This window comes from Vespula vulgaris, chromosome 4 (assembly GCF_905475345.1).
Source record: "Vespula vulgaris chromosome 4, iyVesVulg1.1, whole genome shotgun sequence".
NCBI lineage: Eukaryota > Metazoa > Arthropoda > Insecta > Hymenoptera > Vespidae > Vespula > Vespula vulgaris.
Genome location: NC_066589.1, coordinates 5,446,820 through 5,470,566, shown reverse-complemented (window position 1 = coordinate 5,470,566; position 23,747 = coordinate 5,446,820). Strand labels below are relative to the sequence as shown.

General features: G+C 34.9%; 1 protein-coding gene across 2 annotated transcripts in view; it reads left to right on the top strand.

The window, feature by feature from the left end:
- The window catches only part of LOC127063594 (uncharacterized), a 32,201-nt gene extending 13,188 nt beyond the window's left edge, over window positions 1-19,013 (top strand). For both annotated transcript variants that reach the window (XM_050993583.1, XM_050993584.1), the window contains exons 3-4: window positions 13,026-13,260; window positions 16,958-19,013. In XM_050993583.1, the coding sequence (XP_050849540.1) occupies window positions 13,026-13,260; window positions 16,958-17,286 (564 nt within the window). In that variant the 3' untranslated portion in view covers window positions 17,287-19,013. The remainder of the gene's footprint in view (window positions 1-13,025; window positions 13,261-16,957) is intronic.
- Window positions 19,014-23,747: the final 4,734 nt, after the last annotated feature.

Here is a 23,747-nt window from a genome sequence, read left to right as displayed (position 1 = left end):
ATTTTTGTTAAAAGAAGCGCACGTAAATTTATATATATATATATAAAAGAGAGAAAAAGAATCAAGGACAATGGAGCTACGAAGGATCCAATTTCATTTCGGAAAAATGTGAGTTATATTCGTCGAGACAACAAAAAAATGTTGAAAGGGTCAGAGAGAGTAGAACGTTGCTGAATGTCGAATTAACGAGGAGTTGCGACAGCCAAGGGGAGAGTTTTCTCCGGTGAGAAGGTTAGTCGTGCGAATCCAGGAAAATGAAAACGTTGCTTTTGGAAAGTATCCTGCGGCTCGCATTTAAACTTCCGCGCACGTTGCGCGAATGGAGCTTCCTCAACCAAAGCGTCAAACTTTATCGTTCGGACCGTAAAATTTGCACGGGTTAACAGAAAATTTTCGGCTCGTGCGGTTACATGACCTTTTCGATACACTACGAGCGTGAAATTTAGGTCGGAGAGATAACGCTGCAGATGTCATCTCAAAGTACAACTTTCGTATCCCCTTTTTTCCAGATTTTTTTTTGTTACCATTTTTTTTTCTTTCTTTGCCTTTGTTTCCAAACTCGGTCTTCGTTTAGAAGAAAAAGGAAAAGGAAAAAAAAGAGAAAAGAAAAAAAAATTTCACTCCAACATGAAGATAGCAAGAACAACGGTGGTGTTAAAAGAATAAAAATAAAATGTCTGCGATAAGTAGACACATTTATTTCATAAAAAATTAAATGCCTCGTTAGAATTTGTTTTTTCTTTTTTTTTTTTTTATTATTATTACGATATCCAAGTACTAAAATCAAGATCGTATAAAATGTTCTACATAGACAAATGCAATTATCGATCACTGTCCTATCAAAGATACCATCGCATGTATTAATAATATTATTAGAGCAGAACATCTCTCTTATCGGCATTGGTCCATCGGTACGGTCCAAAGCAGCTGAGCCAACTCGAGATTTTAATATCAGATCCTGAGAATAGCAGGAAAACAGAAAAGGGAGATGAAAGAGGAAAGCTCAGCTTCGAACGCGAGCTTGCATGCAAATGCATCGCATAAGTTAGCATAAATAAGGCTTGTCTCTCGCCTCTACCTACCATGAGGAGGTTAAGACAACTGATTTTCGGCATTGAATAGTAGCTGTGTGTCAGACATAAACCAGACGTCACCCAGACTCGAACGTGCGTGCGCGCTCACGCGAGGATTATGCTTCCTCGAGGGGTTTTCCTACGAAAGCTTCAACCCTTCTCATACCATCCAACAACACCCCAAAATCTCTTTTAATCTTGCCTTATTGTCCCATTTCAAACAAAGTCTACCTTAGAATCATGGATTATTTCCTAAAATACGATATCTAAGTAAACGAGAATACACGTTTACAGAGAAAATGATGATTTTCTTTAAATAATGATGATGATGATGATGATGATGATGATGATAATAATAATAATAATAATAATAATAATAATAATAATAATAATAATAATAATAATAATAATAATAGTAATAGTAATATTAGGTCTTCTTAAATTCTTTTAAGAGAATTTTCAACGAATTGAATATTATACCTCAATGAGTTCGATAATATACGAATGAAAGATCAATAACCTCTTTTATAGTGCTTCTAAGAATCAAAATTTATTATGCTATTTAAAGAAAGAGAGAGAAAGAGAGAGAGGATACTGGTTCATTGAATCGAATATGAGTGCAAGATCACGTTATTCGTGATCGTAAACTGTTTCATTTTACAAAAATGAGATCCAGGATAGTCGCTTAAAAAAAGAAGAAAAAAGAAAGGAAAATATAGAAAACTCAAATAAAATAGTAATCGACGTATTTACATAATATTCAAACTAAAAAACAAAAGAAACGTTTACGCAATAAGTTTGGCTGCTATTGAATTAAATTTTTTTGTCCTTTCTTCTTTTTTATTCTTACTCGTTCTGGGAGTAATTAAATGATCACGATTTACGGGGAGAAAGTTTATATCATTAGTTAAACTCTCTCGTGTATGAACTCCTTCCAAGTTTCCTAACTGTAAGAATAGTTAATATTAATCGTCATTTTCTCTATGCCTTTCGTGATAATGGAAAAAAATTAAATGGTCCAAAAGTACTTAATTGTGAATAAATGAAAAGAAAAAAAGAGAAAAGGAAAAGAAAAAAAACAATGAAATTCGTTAATTTTGCTACGTTACGTTTTGTTCGCCCCGTTTTTTTTTCTTTTTCATTTATTTTCTATTGTTTTGTTATGCTTTGTTTCCTTTTTTTTTCTTTTTCTTTCATTGGGGGAGGTTGGCGAGGAAAAGAAAAAAAGCTCAGTCCAAACGAATTTCACCAGATCGATCGATCACACCTGAGCTCTTTTGTACGCGTATGTAGTTTTAGAAAGGAGGATCGAAAATCGCGTTCCTATCGACAAATGGGTTTAAATCGTGCTAGTTCGTGTGAGTGAACGAGCAGACACGATAGCTCCAGCATATCGGTCTTTGAAATTTGCCTGCCGATACGTAACTCGTCCTACGATTGACGCGGAAATAGTTACGTTATCTCGACTAGAAGGATAGGAACGTGCTTCAGGGAATAGTACGTCGAGATCGATACTCTTTCTCTTTCTCTTTCTCTCACTTTTCGATCTTTGGAAATAGATGGCTCGTCGACAGGCAATTATTAACTCTTTCTCTCTTTTTCTCTTTTTTTTCTCTCCTTCCATTCAGTTTCTCTTTCTTTTTTTCGCACTTTTTAAAAGTAATAGCTGTAAATTAGAAAAAGATACGAAGACAGTTTACGAAAAACGAAGAAGACGAAGAAGAAGACGAAGATGAGTAATAAGTTCTTCGAAATGTAAAGAGAAACTAAGTAGAAAATTTTCCCGATAAGTTTAACTTTTCGCAGTACGTTAAATCTCAAGATTTTCTTTTTCTTTTTCTTTTTCTTTTTCTTTTCTCTCACTCATTCTCTCTCTCTCTCTCTCTCTCTTATTCCTTTTTTCCTTTTTGATCTTTTTTCGCAAAATGCCAACTTCAAGGCATCAAACTCGAGGATAAAACTCGGCTGCATCGTTCGTTTTCACGTCGCGGAAGCCAAAGGAAGTTTTCCACCTTCGACGAAGTCGGCACGGCATTAGCCAAGAGGGTGCCCAGCCATTATTATATTTTGTATTTAACCAAACTTCGATGCTTGTTCCGTAAGTTAAGCTTCTTCTACCCATCCTTTCTCTCTCTCTCTCTCTCTCTCTCTCTCTCTCTCTCTCTCTCCCTTCCTCTTGTCGAAAGAGGATGAGAGAAAACTTTCGAAAAGGGGATGGCAGCTTCCGTCGTCGCCAAGTGAACGTTCTCATTTGCCTTTCAAAGGCTCGCTAGCAGCCCTATCCCCACCCCCACTTTAAACCACCCCATCTCGCTACCACACTCACTATTATTCTACGAGATACGAAGAAGACTCCACCGAAACGAAGGGTACCGCCAGTCTTCTACGGTTGAAAGACGAGAGAAGCTGGGAGAGAAGGTTGGAAATCTTGTTGAGTTTTCCTCCTCTCTCTCTCTCTCTCTCTCTCTCTCTCTCTCTCTTTCTCTCTCTGTCTATCTTTCTCTCTATCATTCTCTCTCATTCTCTCGTTAGCGGCTATTAAACAATGTGCAAACGTAGAGAAAAGAGCTCGTGGGAAAGAGAAAGACAGAAAGTAAGAGAAAGAGAGAAAGAGAGAGAAAGGGCTCACGCGCGTGTGTGTTGTGTTTGTGTCTATGTGTGAAAGGGAGTGTGTGAGAGAAGAACCATTTACATGCTAGCAACTATTCGCGATATAACGGAAGCCTCTTCGTTTCGAACCTAGTGGTCTCCTCCTCCTCCTCCTCCTCCTCCTCCTCCTCTTCTTTCTCTTCCTCCTCCTTCTTCTACTCTTGCTTCTGTGTTCATTCTTCTTCTCTTCTTCTTGATCCTCCTTTTTATGCTAGAGCTGCCGGTGGATATTAAAATTATGAATCACGCATGTCAGCTCGCCCCCCCATGAAATTTACGTCCTAAGCATTTCGCGAATTCTCCGGCGTCGTCCTCGTCGTTCTCGTCGTCACCGTCGTTAATTTTTATGTTCTTTTACTGTATCCTTGTTCCCTCTTCTTCTTTTTCTTCTTCTTCTTCTTCTTCTTCTTCTTCTTTTTCTTTTTCTTCTTCTTCCTCTTTTCTTTTCTTTTCTTTTAATCCCTTGCTTCTCTCTATTTTAATATTTCTTTTAATACATCTAGTACGAGTCGGTGTTGTTTCTGAAAAATTTTTTATGAGAAAACTTCATTATCATAGCCGAATAAAATAATTTTCGCCCTTGGAATAGAGATGAAAAATTTTGTCTAATAAGTTCGAATCAAGTTTGAAAAAGTTTTAAGATTCTACGACGATTTAAAAATTTTCGAAGCATTCTTCCACAAGTTCCTCGGTATGATCTTATTAAAGTATCGCCCTTTATATTTCCCGATTGCTTCTGGATAAGTTAAATGAAAACCTTTAAGTACCTTAAAACTCTTCTATCTTCCTCTTTCTCTCTCGTTCTTTTCCCTTCTATGTCTATCTCTCACAACTTTTATTTACTTCCATCAATTTCCTATGACTTCGTCTAAGCATTCACTTAGAACCCTTTAATATCGCAGATCAAAACTAAAAATAAGATTGAATGAGAAAATATGTGACAGAAGAAATTTTTATTCTTTATATTTTCATTAATAAATTTTACAACGATACTAGAATAATAATTATAGATATCACGAAGTTAAGCGTAGAAAGAAAAGAGAATAGAGCGATGAATTTTAATGTTCTCTTTATTCAGAAAAAAAAGAACTTTGTTTACAATTAGTTTTCCGTTTGAGGGAAACCATGGGAGTAAATTTATGGCTTCGATGCTTAAAACGTGACGCGACTAAGATATGTATAGAACTACGAAGGGTTACGAAAGGGCTACCGACCAGCTATAAGATTTCAACGAAGTTGTAAGGTCGTAATCCTACGTTGCAACTTTTGATATACTATAAACTCTAAAGTAGAAAAGGGAAAAGAAACATGAAATCTTTCTGCAAAAATTTTTTTTCATTTAATTCTTCATTTAATTACTATGTCATTTTCATTTGAAATTTTAAGATTTGTTTAGGTACCTACATTTATAGGTACTGTAAGAACTAACAATCTCTGAGGTTAAATGAATGGATAGAGAAACTGTATGTTGTTAAGTTTGTCTTCGCTGAAACTAGTCGAACGGACTTTAGAAATGTTCGTAATTTTAAACCCGTCTACAACGTAAATGTCCGCAGATATTCGTAAAAGTTTATGCTCCCTGGGCACTCTCCCACTTTTATTTATTCTCTCGGAAAGTATTCGAGATGAGTTGTTCGCACGTTGCAACACATTTCAACGAAGGAAGAAGAACAAAAAGAAAAAGAAGAAGAAAGAGAAGAAGAAAAGAAAGAAGAAGAAGAAGAAATAGAGAGATAGAGAAAACGATGTTTTTCGTTAAAATAAATTTACTCGAAAGGAGCAAAAGTCTTGCCAAGCAAAATTCGTAATTTTAAAACACGTTTAGAGTATCTATGATGCAGTGGAAAGATAATTTCAAAAAGAAAAAAAAAAGAAAGAATAGAAAAGAAAAGAAACAAAAAAGATAAAATAAGTTGAATTTCTTAGTCCAAATTTCCTCGAAAATCTACAATGTTCTTGCTCAGACTTGACCACTTCATCTAGTCCATTCTTGTTTTACGAGGTTAGTAAATATAAAAAGAAAAAAGAAGAAAGAAATAAAAGAAGAAGAGGAAGAAGAGGAAGACGAGTGAAACGAGTACCTAACTATTTTGTGCTAGACCAAAGCTTGATTGGATCTCTGATCGATGGTACGAGCGAGCAATGAACGTCAAAGCTCAAGTGTTTTCTACTTTCTTGGAGAACGATAGTGATGGTTTCATAGAGGATTAAAAAAAAGAAGAAAGAAAAGATATATTGGAACGATCGAACAAATTTCATTTGTTTTTCAAACGAGAATCCGTAAAAATAAAAAACTTTCACAATGAGCACGATATATCACGAAATTTAAATTCTTTATTTACGCCCAAATATAAGCTGAATAAATATTCAGAGGATGTCGATTAAATCCAATTAAATTCTGACATGAAAGACGTGTAATTAGAGAGAAATCATAGTGACATATGAGATTTCAAAGTGTGATATCGACTGATTCTCAATGAATCAATGTACATACATTCTATACGTACGCATGAACATATGTATATATACATATATATATGTATATATATATATATACATACATATATATATGGGTCGTGTAACATTCTGTGCACTTCTGCGGGCGATAAGCGGTCGGATATTAAATCGGCGTAAACCGTAAAGTCCAATGAGTTCGATTAATTCAATATAGGATGAGTATGCTCTTTATACCAACGAGAACCACCTCGGATGATCGAGCTTTAACGCTCGATAAAGTAATAATAACATTCAAAGCAGCAATGTTCTGGCATACGTACGTACGTACGTACGTACGTACGTACGTACATATGGAGATATGTAGTGACGTATATACATATGTACACATACGTTACTATTTCAATTACAAAGAGCCCCTTTACATATACAAAGATACATATGTATAATACATAAATCTCGTATAGGAAAGTGAGCACAATTTAAGATTACATATAGAGATAAATATGTATAATAAATACATAAATTTCATTCGAATTGGTGATTATAAAAATATTTTAAATCAACAATTTGTTTTTTAAAATTTGTTTATTACTATAGCAATAATTTAAGTTGTAATAAATGGCAAAAGAAAAAATATATAATTTGTTAGGCCATTTTCAGAAGATGTATATGTTTCAAGATTTTATTGTCAAATCTTTTTTACGGTATTGAAATAAAACGTTGTCATGTAAAATTCTCTCAAAATAAAAGGAAATAAAAAAGAAGTTAAAAGAAATAAGATCAATGGTATGTAAAAATAGAATCAAATACATATATCGTTAACAAGCACAACGGTCATCCGTTAAAAATTTGATAATTAAATGAAAAAAAAAAAAAAAAGGGAAATATTCGTTTCACTATGCAAGAATTCGAAAGATTCATCGTGTATGTATATATATATACATACATATATACACGTGTATATAAATAAATAGGTCATATATTTATTTAGCATGCTTTTATTGACATGCTCTTCAATTCTTTGTTTAGACTGAATTTTCTACTCGTCGTGAAAATACTCATATGTATGTACACATACGAACGTTCGATCGATCTATCGGATGTGTACAAAGAAACGGATGTAAAAAACGGATCTTCAAAAAAATCTATTTTTATATTATTACAAAAAAAAAATCTGTGTATTATTTTTTCTAAATAATAATATATCTCGCAAACGTTTATTATATTTGCAGTTTGTCAAATTATTGGCAAAGAAATTAGATATGCTAGATATGATACATTCCCAATTATCGTGGTTATAATCTTCACTCAATATTCGGAAATTTCAAGACTCGTCATTAGTCTAGGGAAATCCTCAATGTGTCGATTATACGGCTCGTCAAGGTAATCGTGTCGATGGTAGATGATAAACGACCAACAGAACGGCTTGATGTATCATCTTACGATCAAGATCCATTAGGTTCTTGATTTTATGTTGAGATTTAAGGAATGAAAGAGGTCTTCAAATTAAAATTAAAAATCTTACTATATTATACGAGGTGTGTATATATATATATATATATATATATATATATATATATATATTATTTTTTAACCTTTAAACACACACACACAGATATTAATTTTGTATCAATTCATACGATTATACATATATTCATTTACTTTTTTTGTTATTCAATCATGAAAGATTGGTATTGGTAAAAAGATCAATTGAAAAACGTAAAATAGAGAAACTATATAAATCGGTTGAATCGCTCGAAAGTAATTTCTTATCGACTCCATCTTGGGACTCGCCGCAATTGTTTAGCCGGCGTTCACCAAAGGGACGATAGGTACCCTTTTAAGGCCGAAACCCAGCCAGTTCGAAGTTAAACTTTATCTCGAAGATACTCCGTAGCAGGAGATAGCTCCATTCGTTCCATTAAACCACGAGTACGAATCCAAAGTACGGACCATACAATTTTGGTTTAGTTTGCGCTTGGTCTAACAGAAAATATCTCGATCCAGATTCACTCACTTACGTAAGGGATATAGACGATTAGGATTCGAGAAAAAAAGAAACGACGAAAAAAAGATTTCTATATATATATATACACAGACACATACTTGCATATATCGTGTGTGTGTGTGTCTGCGTATGTGTATATATATATATATATATATATATATATATATATATATATATATATAACAAAAACAAGATCGCAAAATATCAGGAAAAAGTATCTTAAAGATAAAAAAAATAAAAAAAGATAAAATAAGAGAAAGGATGGAAAAGTAAAAGGAGGAAAAAAACCGGTACCATTCTCGACGGTAAAATCTCCTTTAAATTTCGTTTTACGAATAACGTTGCTTTAAAACGTAAAAACAATTCGAAGAAAATCTCTAAAAGAGAGCGAGAATACTTTTAGTATTATTCGAAATCGGATTGTCCGAGTTAAAGATAGAAAATGGACTGAAACAGTCGGTCGTTCGCAAACGTAGATGCGCGTGCGCAAAACCGCATGGCTGTTCGAAGAGGAGCGCAATCGTATCGAAGAGAAAAGAAGAAGAGTATCTATATAGTCGAGTTTTATCGCGTTCAGCTCAGGAGGACAGCTCTTCAAACGTTGACACCCCCTGTCTTGAGATGAAAGGGGCTTCGACGTTCCGATAAATCGTCGCGAGTTTTTCGATTAGATCGTCGTCCAGCAGGTTCGGCTAGACGTCACTAGATCAGGCAATCTCCAAAAAGGAGACAGAAAGGTGGGATTGGGGAGGAGTAGATAGAAATAGAGAGAGAACGAGAGAGAGAGAGAGAGAGAGAGAGACAAGAGAGTAGAGATAAAGTCTTCTCTTCTTACGTGTGGCACCTACAGCATCAATTTCGGTCCAGTGATATACGAGCGAATATTATCCGGCAGGGACACGACACTCTCTTGAAGGTAGTGGAGAAGCTCAACGTATGCAGAGCCTCATCGATTTCCAGCCGTTTTGAGAGCACGGCTCGACAGCTGGCAATTTTTCCAAGAAGACGTGCATTTGCATCTTTACGACTTTTGACGAGCGTCCCTATCTTGTCTTCTTCCTCTTTCTTTTCCTCTTCTTCGTCTTCTTCGTCTTCTTCGTCTTCTTCGTCTTCTTCTTCTTCTTCTTCTTCTTCTTTTTTCTTCCTTTTTATCCCACCCTTGCTTTCATTTTTTTTCTTTCCTTTCAACACGTGTGACTACTTCGTCTTCTTTTAAAAATCATTATCCTTTTTCTTCGCAATCTATATGTACTGATTCCTTTGCTCAATTTTATCATAATACCTTAGCACCTTATGTCACTGATGTATGTATGTACTACTTCATCGAGTTTTTACGATCATTCATTATCGTGTTATTGTACTCCGGGAGATTTTGTTTTATATCTGTATATATACATGTATAAATTATAGAATAAATACAAAGTACATCTACGAGGATCTTTTTAGTAATATCAAAGTCGATTATCAAAGGTTTTAACTTTTCTTTGTTTTTCTTTTCCTTTCTTCTTTTCTTTTTACTAATCGAGACAGAGAAAGAAAGCATTATCGATCGGAAAAGGGATTTAAACCATTTCCAATCGATATCCTTTACAAAAAATCCTCTACACGTAATTTCGAACGGTGAAGTAGCTCTGATTAATTCTCCTGGGTCAATTCGTGCATAATTGTAAAATTCGAATAACCGAGATCACGTTGTAGTGTGCCTGCATCATCGAATAATTCGATATTTTTCGGTGACTCTCTGAGCGTCCTCACGCGTTGGTCGATCGGCCAGAACCATATTTACTATGTCGTTAATTTTAAAGCTCACGACCACACTGCGAGAGAGTATATATAGGATGAGGATGGAGGAGGAGAGCCGTCCAATAGAATGACAATAATTTACGACGAAAATAAAGGTTAGAGAGAAGCCCGGATGGCGTATGCACACACACACACACACACACACACACGCGCGCGTAACATACACCCACACATCCACTTTCTCTCTGTCTTTCTCTCTTTCTCTCTCTCTCTCAATCTCTCTCAATGCAGTTTTGTTGATTCGTGTTCGTATTCGTCGTTCTGTTGCCTCGTGGAAACATCTATTCGCGAATAGCCCCATAAAGACGATCTTTTGCCAACGGTTATGACGTTATTGCGTAACCGCGAGCTCACAAGGAACGACACGCTTCGATGATTCGTGTTTTGAGTTTAATGCTAGCACAAAAGGGACTTTGTGCATTATAAATCTCTTTATTGTCCTTATTCTTTATATCGCTCGATATTTAAATGAACGTTCATTTAATTATTTCTTATATTTTTTATCTGCTTTTCTTTATTTTAATATTCTATATCATTTATATTCATCTGAAATATTAACACTTTTTGATAACGAAATTATTCGTGATATTTTTACAATAGATCTTCACGTCGGTCATAATTTGCTTTTATCGATGCTTTTCAATTTTTTTGAGGGATGAGTGAGAGTCGGAGAGGGAGGACGGAGAGTTTCGAAATAAATTCGATATGCGTTTTAAAGTCGATTAATTGACTGACGTAAAAAAAATTTTTTTTTAAGAGAAAAAGAGAAAAGGAGGAAACATAACGTCACGAGCACGTTTTCGATTAATCGCCGACTTGAATGTAATAATGTATAAAACGTTGGCCGGTTATCGTTATATCCTGTGATCTTCGTAACTCAATGGGAAATACAAAGAGAGCTACGAGGATAGCTAACGTCGTGTTGTACGCTCGTAAAATGCTCGTCCACCTGCGTTATTACGAGCTATTGCTCGATACGTTTTTTCTCGCTCGCTCCCGCACCATCCGGGAATCCTTTTGAAATTCGCAAGCGACCTATTAAAGGGTTGCGTAATTTCTCGGCCTGACGCGATCCAATTAAAGTAATGAACAGGCAAACTGAACTACCGAATATCAGGGTTGCGTTATTCGCATTGTTCTCTGTATAGCCAGTACAGTCGAGAACAATGATTACATTCGACGATGGTGATAAGAGAAAATTGAAAACGTACATACATACACATGTGTGTGTGTGTGTGTGTGTGTGTGTGTGTGTACTTATGATATGTGTATGTATATGCGTATATTAACAAAAAAGAAGATAAAAAGGATTAGCGACGATTAATCGATAAGCTTCGTACGTTTTAATTGGTTTAAACATGAAACGAGAGATCACAGTGGAAAGTTCAAAAACATTTCAAAACGAGAAATATTTAAAATTTGAAATGATTCACCTATATTTTGCGAGATCGATTTTACCATCATTCCTTTTTATCTGACAGGAGTATTATCACAGAAATGTTTCACGGTTTGTTTCGGACTGTACCTGGCGTAACGCGAGACAGTAAAATCGTGTATAACATACATACTCGCTAGCACAAAAGTATAGTAGACTATGTATACGCGCGTTGCGTTTATTAACGTGGAAGAGAGAGAGAGAACGAGCTAGTGCGACTCGAAAACGTGTTGGCCTCGTCGGTAGCTCTGTAATCGTACCGAATGAGATTCGACGGGGGCTCGGGTATCATGCGTGCGAAACTTTTAATTGCACTGGAGATTCTGCATACATACGTACGCATATACATACATACATATGTATATATATATATGTATGTATATATGTATATATCGTTTAAGCTCGAGACCTGATTATGCGTCTCGTTTCATTCGATCCTTCCTTGCGAACGAGATTAATCGTAAAAAGGATTTCCAAGTTCGCGTGCCAATGTGCTCTTCTTTATCCCTTATCCCTATCTTTCTCTTGTCTTCGTTGGAAAGAGAGCTTTTAAAGCTCCGTTAAAGCTTTTTATCGAAGCCCGTAGATAACTACTTGTAATTTGCGCACTACCGTTTATATTACACATATTCATCATCGTGAAAGAAATATTATTCGTATTAATTTTATTTCAATTATATACCGTGGACGTAGATAAATTTAATTAAATGCGATGCATTTAACATTTTTCTGATAAAATTTCAACTGATATACGTAACGCAAAATTAAAGAAGAAAAAAGAGGTAATCGCGATGAGATTTTGTTAATTATAATAGCTATTCATAACTAGTAATAAACTGTTTTTCGACTGGAAATTACGCATTGCTAGATCGTTGAATTTCATATAGAAAAGTCTAAAGGGAATTTTCGTGGTTGCCCACGAAATGGGATACTCTAGAGGCTATATTCGTTCCATTCCGCTTGCTATCATTTTACCAGAACCATGTACGAGAAAGAGAGACAGAAACAGAGAAAGAGAGAGAGAGAGAACGAGAACTTAATCGCTCGGCGATTATGTGCTCGATAAATCGCCCGTAATTTAGTTTAAGCACTCTGTACCATTATGTACATCCTGAATATAGAGCTACCAAGTTCCTGGATTATCTCAACAATTGAGACCTCTCTCTCTTATAAGCTATCTATAATATACTCGTACGTAATATATACTTGTGCACTTTATCGGTTGCATATTTGTATATACTTAATCTGTTGACGCTTATAATCGAACAAGAAAAAAAAAAGAATCAAATAAATTATAACAAAAAAGTGGAATACACCATGGATTGAATTATCATTGAATAATATTGTTATTGAAAAAAATTAACTCGTAAAACTCGTAAAAATGATATCTATCTAATGATTTGATAATTGTAATTGTAAAATATTTACAAGAGTTATATGGACATATCCATGTATATGTAATTGAAATTATATTCACGTTATTATATATTTTATGTGAATTTTATGTGAACAGTTTTGAATATATTATATTAATAAGCAATTTATGTAGGAGGAGAATGTATATAGGTAACGAGTTAATCGATTTACATGCCGTTTTCAGATAATGGGCAAGTGGTATGTCGTTGAAATTCTGGAGCATAAGAACGATCCGATAAGACCCATGACCGGTAAACGCGTACTACTCGATTCCTGTCCAACCGTTCATCTACGCTCGCACGAATATTCCTCGCTGACACTTCTCTGGACCGAGGCTGCTGGAAACTTGGAATATACGTTTCGGATATCTGACATAACCAGGAAACCCGGATTCTGGATGTCGACTTCTATGCAAAATGGTATTTTTCTTTCATATGTATAATATACACACACACACACATATATATATTGATAAAACATATTGAATATAAATTATTTATAACAAAAAGAAAAGAAAAGAAATTCTAAGCGTAATATCTAGTATATAAATTTATTCTAATGAACGTTAAATAATTTTAAGGTCGGAGCTTTCACGAAAATTTATAATATTTTCTTTCTTCTTTTTTTACCCGTCACATTTTCTCTCTCTCTCTCTCTCTCTTTCTTTTCTTTTTAATTTGGTCGTTCCAACGTGTATATAAATGGAAAATAAATAAAAGAAGAAAACCAATCCAGGAAATAAAAAACCTCAATGGGAAAACACGTAACCCCGATGGGTTCGGATCGGACGAGAAAGAGAAATTTACTTTACTGTTTGATAGATTCCGTCTTTTTGAAGTCTCTGTTTTGATAGGAAACAAGAGAGCTCGCTCGACGAACCAACTTCCAATGGAAAAGCAAAGTTCTTTTGAAAACGATTATCGTAAGCTGCCAGATAACCGATCGCATAAACTTCTCAATGCACATTTTGGAGGCCCCTCTCGAGGAGAAGTTTTCGAAACTGTTTGAGGAATAAATTGGATTAACCGGCCGACCAAGCTTCCACTATAAAGTTACCATAAAGCCACCACGAAGTTACTTTATCTTCGGGATTATAAGGGCCAGCCATTAAAAATCAAGATCTACTTTTCGCCATATCATATTTTAATTTTCTCTTCTTCTCGGCCATCTTCGAAATTCGAAATGATTTTATAAGGAGCTTTACGAGCTTGCATCTTTTAAAATAACAGAAAAACGAATGAGTTCGATTTTCTTTTCTCTCTCTCTTTTTTTTTCCCCGAATAAATAGAAAACTTCCAAAGGGAGAAAGAATTTTTCCGATGATCGTAAAATAATTTTAACATTCCTTTTCTCATGCTATAATCGAAACTATGAACGATTTGTCAAACCATTCAGAGAGTCAGTCTCATCGAGCGAAATACGAAATCGTATAAATTTGATAGAATGAGATTTAATAGAAATATGATGTACGTTATAAAATTACGCGACATTTATTTTTCTCGCGAACGTTATAACAAAATTAGGAAGATAGATAAGGAAGAAAAAGTTGATATATCGTTAAATTATATCGAGATAATAGAAAAGAAATATTAAGAACGATCCTTTGATATTCATTTGACGCAACAGCTATCCGGAAAAATAGTTGTGGAAAGTGAAAATCGTTAAATCCGAAAATTGATTTTCAATCCGTTGAAAAGATTTATTAGCACTGGCACGAATAAGATTAGATTTTTTTACCATTTTATTTTCTCCTTTTCTTATCTTCTATTTCTCTTTCTTCTCCCTCTCTCTTTCCCTATCTCTCTATCTCTCTCTCTTTTCTTTCTATTATCTACGATTACTTTAGACAGCAGCTGCCTCATCGATTAAAAGAGTGCCATGACCGAGGTATTTGCTCGATTATAAAAAGGAATGACAGATCGTTAATACTAATTACAATTAAAAAAAGAAATTGGATTCGAGTTACAATCTCGGAAAAAAAGAAAAAAAAAAGTTAAAATATTCGTGAAATGATTTTCTTTTACAGAAATTTTTTGTAACGTCGCATCGAACGAATTTTATGATCGAAACGAGACGCAGAATATTTACAATTTAAATATTTTTTGATATCGATTAAACTAGTCGATATTTCCCCTCTAGATAGGTTCATATGAAAAGTTTCACTCGATTCGAGTCAACGAATTTGCTACGTTCTCATTTTGCTATTCGTACGAACTCAAAATTAGTTTTTTCATATCCTCGCTTTAAAAGACTGTCCTCTCGTGGACAACATCGTATTCACATTTGTTACCATTCTCTCTCATCTCTTTCTCTTCCTTTCATTTATAATCTTGTAACAACCAATTATGGTTGTCGAATGGCATGGGACATCACTGAAAAAGAAAAAATTCATTAAAAACTCGCTGGCACGAAGAACCGAAATGGAAAATAATTTAGTAAAAAAACGTTCACGTTCTTTCTTTTAAATCCCTTTCTTTCTCTCTTTCTCTCTTTCTCTCTCGATCGTACAAAATCGTGAAATATGATATTTCTTGGCAATAACTCTTCATTTCTCGATCTATAATAGACGTACGTACGTTTGACAATAAACGTATATGACAGAGCAAATAAATTTCTTATTGTCAGATATTCGATTCGAGTTGTTGAAGCGATAAATTAACGAGTTCGTTGTGTAGAATCGAAACTCGTAACTCTAATGCACAATCACGTTGCTCGGAACGTTCGGAATTCGTTGATCTCCCCGAAGAGATGCCGTTTTACGGACTTACGAGAGTGAAAAAATGGAAGAGTACTTCTCTCGGTAAATTCTTCGGGTTCGTTCGCAAATATCTCATCAGAATGCAGGGGCCGTTGGTTTGTACTAAAAAAAAAAAAAAAGAAAAAGAAAAAAGAAAAAAATGAAAAAAAAATGTAAAAAAGAAGGAGAGAATAAAAAGGAAGAAGGGAGGGGGAGAGAGAGAGAGGAAAGAGAAAAAAGAGAAAGAATAGCGAAAGGGTTGGTGGACGAGTTTGCTACGTTTTCGACGATGAAAATCGTTATTTTTGTGGGGGTCGCGAAACGTGACGTAAATTTTTATACTCGTGTTCGTCCCTGGTCAGCACTTGGTGGTAGCCAATGAGAGAGGAAAGTTCAGCAGGTAGGAATGAAATCTGTGCACAGTTTCTTTAACGACCTCAACGAGGACGCATCATTATCTAATTTTTATCGCTAGTCTAGTTCGTTAGAGAGAAGAAAAATTGTTTAAAATCGGGAGCCCAGTCGTTTGATTTTTAACGATTCTTTAATTTTTCTTGGCTTTTTCACTCGAGTCGACTCATCACGTTTATTCGTTAAAGCCCGTGAAATATTTGATAAAATAATATTATCACGGTTTATAAGTAAATCGATTATTATTATTATTGGTGGGAGTCCCCGTTACTTTCGTTTCACGTCAAAACCCACGGGAAAACGGTTAGAGTAACAAATGATATGAACACGTATGTCGTATTATGTGTCATTATGTCGTTAGGTAGCTATTTAGCCTTTGATTAGAAATTACACGTCGCTGCTTGCAGACGTATTACATACGTTAACACGTCAGAAATGTAAACTTTAATCTACGTTTAAACGAGCACACCTCTACACGGTCCAGTACGGAAAACTCCATGCGTGTGACGTTTCGATGATCGCTCTTACAAATGTCGACGATCCCTGCTGAATCTGACGTTTCATTGAAAACGCTTTTCACCGATCGAGCAGTTAACGGCACGTAAAAAATTTCACATCCCCTGCCTTTTATCTCTTTCATCTGTCGGTGACAACTAGGATGCAATAATGATTACCCTTGCATGAGAAAAAAAGAAAAAAAAACGAAAATGACGTTATCTATATAATATCCCTGGTGGAAACGACAGTGTCAATTATTATTTCGCTTTTGTTTCGTTGAAATACATATATACATACATAGATACATACATAGATATATACATAAATACATACATACATACATGCATATGGATATGTAGATATATACATATTGACGAATGCATGATGTAAGAATAATAGACGAGACCAAAAAAGAAATAATGTCGTGTCAACATCAAGATCCTAATCTCATCGATATTTTTCTTTCGTAGGAACGTTGACAGAGAAGAAATACACACAATTCGTTGGTTGCGTTCACGTGATGAAAGCTGTGGCCTCGGACATGGTGTTGACCTTCTGCTCGCGAGGTCCGGAAAGCCAACTTTATTCCTTGCTACTCTCTCGGGAACACACGCTTAGTGAGGCCGACAGACGAGGCGTTCACAATCTTCTTGGCCGACGTGGTCTCAAGATTGTTGGAATTCGTGAGACCTGCATGAACGGTGCAGCTGGATGGAGAAGAGCTACGATTGACCTCGTTGCTTCTACGACCCTTCTCGCTCTCCTATCTTCCGCGATTCTCTCTAGATCCTCACAGTAAAACTTTTGACATGAGACCATACGACTACTCCGCGATTTCTCGAGCACCCTTTCGAAGAGCCCTTCTCTCGTCTCTTTGAGTCACGTAGATCTCGCGGATAATCTTCGCTCTTTTCCTGACATAACGCATTTCACGATTTTTCACTATATCGATGCTGTTTCTCAATTTCGATCGATTCACTCGAATACCGTTAGAATTAGCAGAAAAATTTGTTTTCAAACAGAAAAGAAAGAACAAAGAGACAAAGTATTTCAAAATATCAACGATATCGATAGCATTACGAACATTGTTACTTATCCATGAGAAATCTTTCCGACGATATTTCTGTGAATCGATACAAATGAGGGACATGTTCGATATATATATCACATCCTTCATTCATCCTTTACTTCGGTTTTAAATAGCATCAAAGAATCGTTCGTAAGAAGATATTTCGCGTAAAGATTTTGTCTTAAAGAGAGAGAAAATAGAAAAGTAAAGAAATTGACAAAAAAATTTTAAAAAATTAATAATAATATTAATATTAATAAAAATAATAATAATAACTATAATAATAATAATAATAATAATAATAATAATAAAAGTAATAATAATAATAATAATAATGATAATAATGATAATAATAATAATAATAAATAGAAACAAATTCATGTTGGAAGGTCGAACTCCGAGTCTCAGCTCTAAGTAACACGACAATATCGATTTACAAACCGATCCAATTAAATTTCAATTTTTCAATGGGTACGACTTTTCAACGTTGATATCTTTCTATCTTCGAAATAGCAGTAATAGGACAAATTTTCAAAAATGATCCGAGTTCGTTGTACTCGTAAGTTATCAATTGAAATCTTTTCGCAAAAGGCAAAGAGATCATAATGGCATGGCTTAACGTTAAATGCCAATTGGGCTTTTTTACGCGACCACGCGAATTTTAATCGTCAATAAAGTAAAATTCGAATTTAATAATACTCCCATCTATATCACTATGCGTCGCGATTTTTTCTGATATATGCATACATATATATATTATATATATATATATATATATATATATATATATATATATATATATATACTATATATATATAGATAATTAAATAACTCGATCGTTCTACTCTCGAAGTGTCAGCTGTTTACCATGCCACGTGCGTCTTTTAAGCAAGAAAAGTGAATTGTTGATTTTGTTTAAATTCATTGAAAGATTTGTTCTTTTTTCTTCTCTTTTTTCTTTCTTTCGAATGATCGTTTAAAATCGATCATCGATCTCGTCGTTCGTAGCTCGTCTCGATGTTAACGATCGACAATGTTTTAGCTAGATCCTTAATATGAATGAAACGTCGTATGCAGTTAATTGTTGATTCGAATTGTAATCTATGCAAAAAAAAGAAAACAAAGAAAAAAAACAAAAAAATAATCGCGAGAGACTACGTGACGTTGTGTTTTAAAAAATGCTCTAGAGTCTTTATTTATTGTACAGAATGCTGGATATATGATGATATATATATATATATATATATATATATATATATATATATACACACCATCATATGGTATGTATATATACATACATACATACATACATACATACATACATACATACATACATATATATACATATATATATATATTACGTGTATGTAAATGATCTAGTACCTAATACGATGTAATCGTATGCTTATTATGTGTATAAATATGGAAAAAAAAAGATAATAAAAACTGGAAGCCGACATGTTTTTTCTCGAAGAATCTTTTTTTTATTCGACGATCGACAGTTCGGAGGGAGATTCACCGATATGTAGGTATATACGAGTATATACGTGTGTGTATGTGCGTGTGGGTGTGCGCGTGTATGCGTATGTGCGTGTGTGTGTACCAATCGATTAACGCATATCCGTTGTAACGGGATAGTTCGAAGGCGATCGATTGATTCTTTTTTTTCTCAAAGAGACCTCTACATTTAACGTGAAAATTCTCTGGGCAAAGACAGGTACATGTATTACGTGCACACAAGGTTATCGAGAGGAGAACACGGGTGTTAAAAGGGTGTGTAACGTGATGACACGAAGAAAAGAGGGTCATACACGAGCAAAGGATCATCCTCTATCAATCTCACTCTCGGCTAACTCGAAAGCGAAATGCCTGGAGAAATCGTAAAGGAGATCGCATGAGAAAAGATGGGGGTGGGTTGACTTGAACGGGGATAGAAAAGAATACGAAGTGGTGGGGGAGAGGGGAGACTAAATATAGAGGCACGAAAGAGGAATTCGATAAAGAAAGAGAGAAAAGAAGAGAGAGAAAGAGTAAGTCGAAACTCATCGAAGAAGAATTGGTAAGCTTGCTTGAATGAAAAAGAGAAAGGGAAAGAGAAAGAGATAGTCCGATTGGTGCTCAGTCGGCTCGTAAAAGGAAGAATGAAAGAGTCTTCTGGAGGGTCCGATAATTAAGGTTAATTCCGCCATTAACTTCAGCATCGGCTTGCTTGTTGGCTCGGTAGTCGTTCAAGCTGACGCCTACCGATCGTCGTGGCAAACTGAATTTCCATCTCTTTCCACCCACGCTTTCTCCTTTCTTCATTTCTTCCCACCCCTCCTTCTCATCGTTCTCCCTTGCCCTGTTTCTCTTCTTTTCTCTTATCTTCTTCAACCTTCTCATCTCTTTCAGCTATCCTACTTTCTTTCAAAGATCACGTTGATTCCTTATAGCTCTTCTTCCTAGCTTTTACGAGAGATAGAGAGTGGGAGATAAAACGTATGAAGTCTAACAGTCTAGGCAGATAATCGGTTTATTTTTTTGGAAAGTTCATAACGAACCTTTCCCGATAATGAATCCTTTGATTTTTCACAGTAAATATGAATTTTCTTCATGGATATGTGTAAGTCAGTGAAAAGGATCGAAGGAAATCTGAAGAGCTCGTTAAATTTCTTTCCTCGAGCCAAACGGGAAATTTCTGTGGCTTGGGATTTCCGGTATCGAGCGGAAGTAGAAAATATTTCCACTGGGAAAGTTTATCGATCTTTCAACTTTTCTCTTTCCCTCTCTTCCTCTCTCTCTCTCTCTCTCTCTCTCTCTCTCCCTTTTCTTTCTTTTTTTCTCTCTTTCCCTCGAATGGGATAAGTTAAGAGGATGTAAAATTATGCCGCGTGAGTTCGCAAAGGTAAAGGGTGTGTGTAGAAACAATAGGACGGATATATAGAAAGGTTTTAGTCCTGGGACAATCTCTACTTTAACTCCATACTGATTATCAACTTTGTAAAATAATAGACCGATTATTTCATCGTAGCGATTAGCATTTTAATTGTCGCGTAGGTGTATCATAGAGAAGAAAAGGAAGAAGAATTTTCAACCTTTCGGGGGAGCACAAACAAGTGAATTAATAAATTAGCTAATCGCCCTAGAGTTATATATCGCCTAATTCTAACTCAGGAAACGTGAGAGATAGAGAGATAGAAAGATTAGAAGGATAAAAGTAGATGGAGATATATTAATAGGTATGTTATGTATACGTATACGTATATACAGCAATGAATATCATTTGTTTTGATCATTTAATCATTATATTCGAATATAAAATTCTTTTTTAATAATTCAATTATTATTACAAAATTATAATAATATATATATATATTATCCTTAATGTGTTAGAAATATCTTATTTTATTTACATTTGAAAATAGAAACGATTTGTAACCGATTACGTGACTCACTCTATATATGTATAAATATCCAAATGTACGTACACGTGTACGTACATATATTCAAACGTACATTGCTCGATTTTACCGCTTTACGCTACTCTCACGACGGCTTTACGGGACATACGTGCGAGGAATAAGAATTACATTCAATTACGTGCGACATCTAACGCTTGCGTCCGGTTGCATAAACTTTGCCTTGCTCCTAAACTCGTGGGCACACGGTGTGTTTCCTCTATCCCTGCTCCCACGGGATACGTTCTTTCGTGTTATCAAAAAGGACCTCACGAATTCGTTTATACGGATCTCCACTTGGGAATTTCCACTTGAAGAAATATCGATTCATCGAACGTTCAACGAAAAATCTTTCAAGATATCTTTATCTGCATTCTTTATTGCATTTTTATATGAACATTTATTGATCGACGAGATATATTCATGAAAAAGAAATTTATCCATAATAATAATTTTTCCTTTCTTTTGATATAGACATACGGTATGGTACGTATATATATATATATATAAGAAAACTATAAAATTTCTTTGACAGCAATCAATATATATTTCGTCTTCCTTTCCTTCTCTTGCATCCATAACTTTTTTATTTTTTCTTCTTTTCAACTTTACTATATTTCCTCGACGTAGCATTATCGAAGTAAAACTATACTTTCATATCGAACTTTTGACCATCCAACTTTCCTACCTCTCTGTCGTTTAACGAACATCTAAACATAGAAAGAAAATTTAATTGGGAAAGAGAAGAAGTAAAAATATCGGTAGGAAAGAGAATTGAATTTTCATAGTATATTGAATTCCGTTGGATTCCATGATAAGATAATAAGATGGTAATATAAGACAAGATTCTTGTTTCTTCTTCTTTTTTTTCTTTCTTTTTGTTAAAAACAAATTGAATAAAAAAGAAAGAAAAAGTAGAAAAAGAAAACAAAAATGTAAAAGTGTATATCGCGAAAAACCCAACGTAAGGGTATTTATCTCTCGGTTGAAAATCGGTCGCACGCGGGTAAATGAACGGAAGGATAATCGACCATTCGTGCAAAATTTGTGGAGGCGTGATGCTCGTCTGATCGTGAACGATTCTGTCACGCACCACTGAAGCGCTTGTTCCTTTCAGCAAGGGGTTCGTCGATAATGCTCGTAAACAACACACAATGTAACGATCTACAATGTATTTGCACATATATATATACACATATATATATATATGCAAGAGAGAAGAACAGTCCTTTACCTACATTTTTCTTCTATTTTTAATTTACATTTCTATGTATGTGCAACAACAACAAAAAATCTTTTCCAACGTGTATGGATGATAAAAAATCATAAAAAAAGAAAAAGAAAAAAGAAAAGAGAGAGAGAGAGAACAAAATGGAAAAAAGAGAAGAGGTGTCGAATATCGATATCGGTATCGATAAGTGCCTGATACTTGAAGAGAATAATGGTCGAATATTGGCAAGTATCGACACTATCGAATTTTTCAAATTTAATCATTCTTGCCATAGGTTCACTATAGAAAGGACAATATCTTTACCGCTTTAGAAATTTTCGACAAATTCAAAAGTTGATTAAATTTCGTATACGAGCATTCGTTATTATCGGCTGATGCCATTCGCTCGAATTTGTTCCCTCGAGTGAACGGGGGAAGCTTCATAGAGTATCTGCCTGGGAAAGGATTTAGGTCGAAGGTCGAGAAAAAGTTGGCGGAAAAATGGCTTTTCCAATATCGAAACCAACCCATCCCTTCTCCTCCTCTTCCTCCTCTTCCTTCTCCTCCTCCTCCTCCTCCTCCTCCTCCTCCTCCTCCTCCTTCCATTCTCTCTCTCTCTCTCTCTCTCTCTCTTTCTCTTTCTCTCTTTCTGTCTTTCTCTTTCTACTTCTCTGCATACGCGTAATCTCTTGCCTAAAGTGTTTATAATTTACGGAAGTACTCCTAGATAGCTGTTCGAGTTCGAAATTCGTAGAGAATAAAAGGGACCTGGGAAAATCGTGGGAGGGGAAGGGGGAGAGAGGGAGGGAGGCGTCCGTACGACGTGTGAAAGAAGCGCAAAAAAAAAAAGAAATAAAAAGTAAAGAAAAAAAAATAAATAAATAAAATAAAATAGGGGAGGGAGAAAAAGGAACGAATAAAAAATCGTTGGAGCTCTTTAAAGCGCTCACGAAATTGGATATCGACATGCTTAAAACGGAAAATCGAAGAGAGATAGAGATAGAGGAAGGAGAGAAAGGGAAAATAGAATTCCATTAGCAAGTAAATCGTAAGGGAAACGCGTAGGGATTGGAAAATGGTTAGAAGGGACCATCAGAGTCGAACGTTTTACGGTCAGTTACAGTGAAAAACATTTTTTTTTTTTTTTACTCTTTTTCCTTCTTTTTTTCGTTCCCTCTTTCTCTTTTTTTCGTTTTTTGTTTTTTCTTTTTCCTCGCTATCCCGAATTCGAATTCTATGGGTATTTTCTAAATAATCCCTCAACAAACGCTCTACTCCCTGACCCCTACTTTTTTGCCCATCTAAAAAGATCCTATTTAGCCGCAATATATGTACATTCGTTTCGTCTTATATATATATATTTTTTTTTCGTTTTTATAAAAAGAAATAAAAAAAAAAGGAAATAATTAATTGGAAAAATAAATCTCTCCCTAAAGAGAGAGAACGCATGTCTCATTTCGTTAAAGCACATTCCATTGATACTAGTCGGTAGGAAAAGAAGAAAAAAAAATTAAAAAACGAGAAACATAAATAGAAACGTTCTA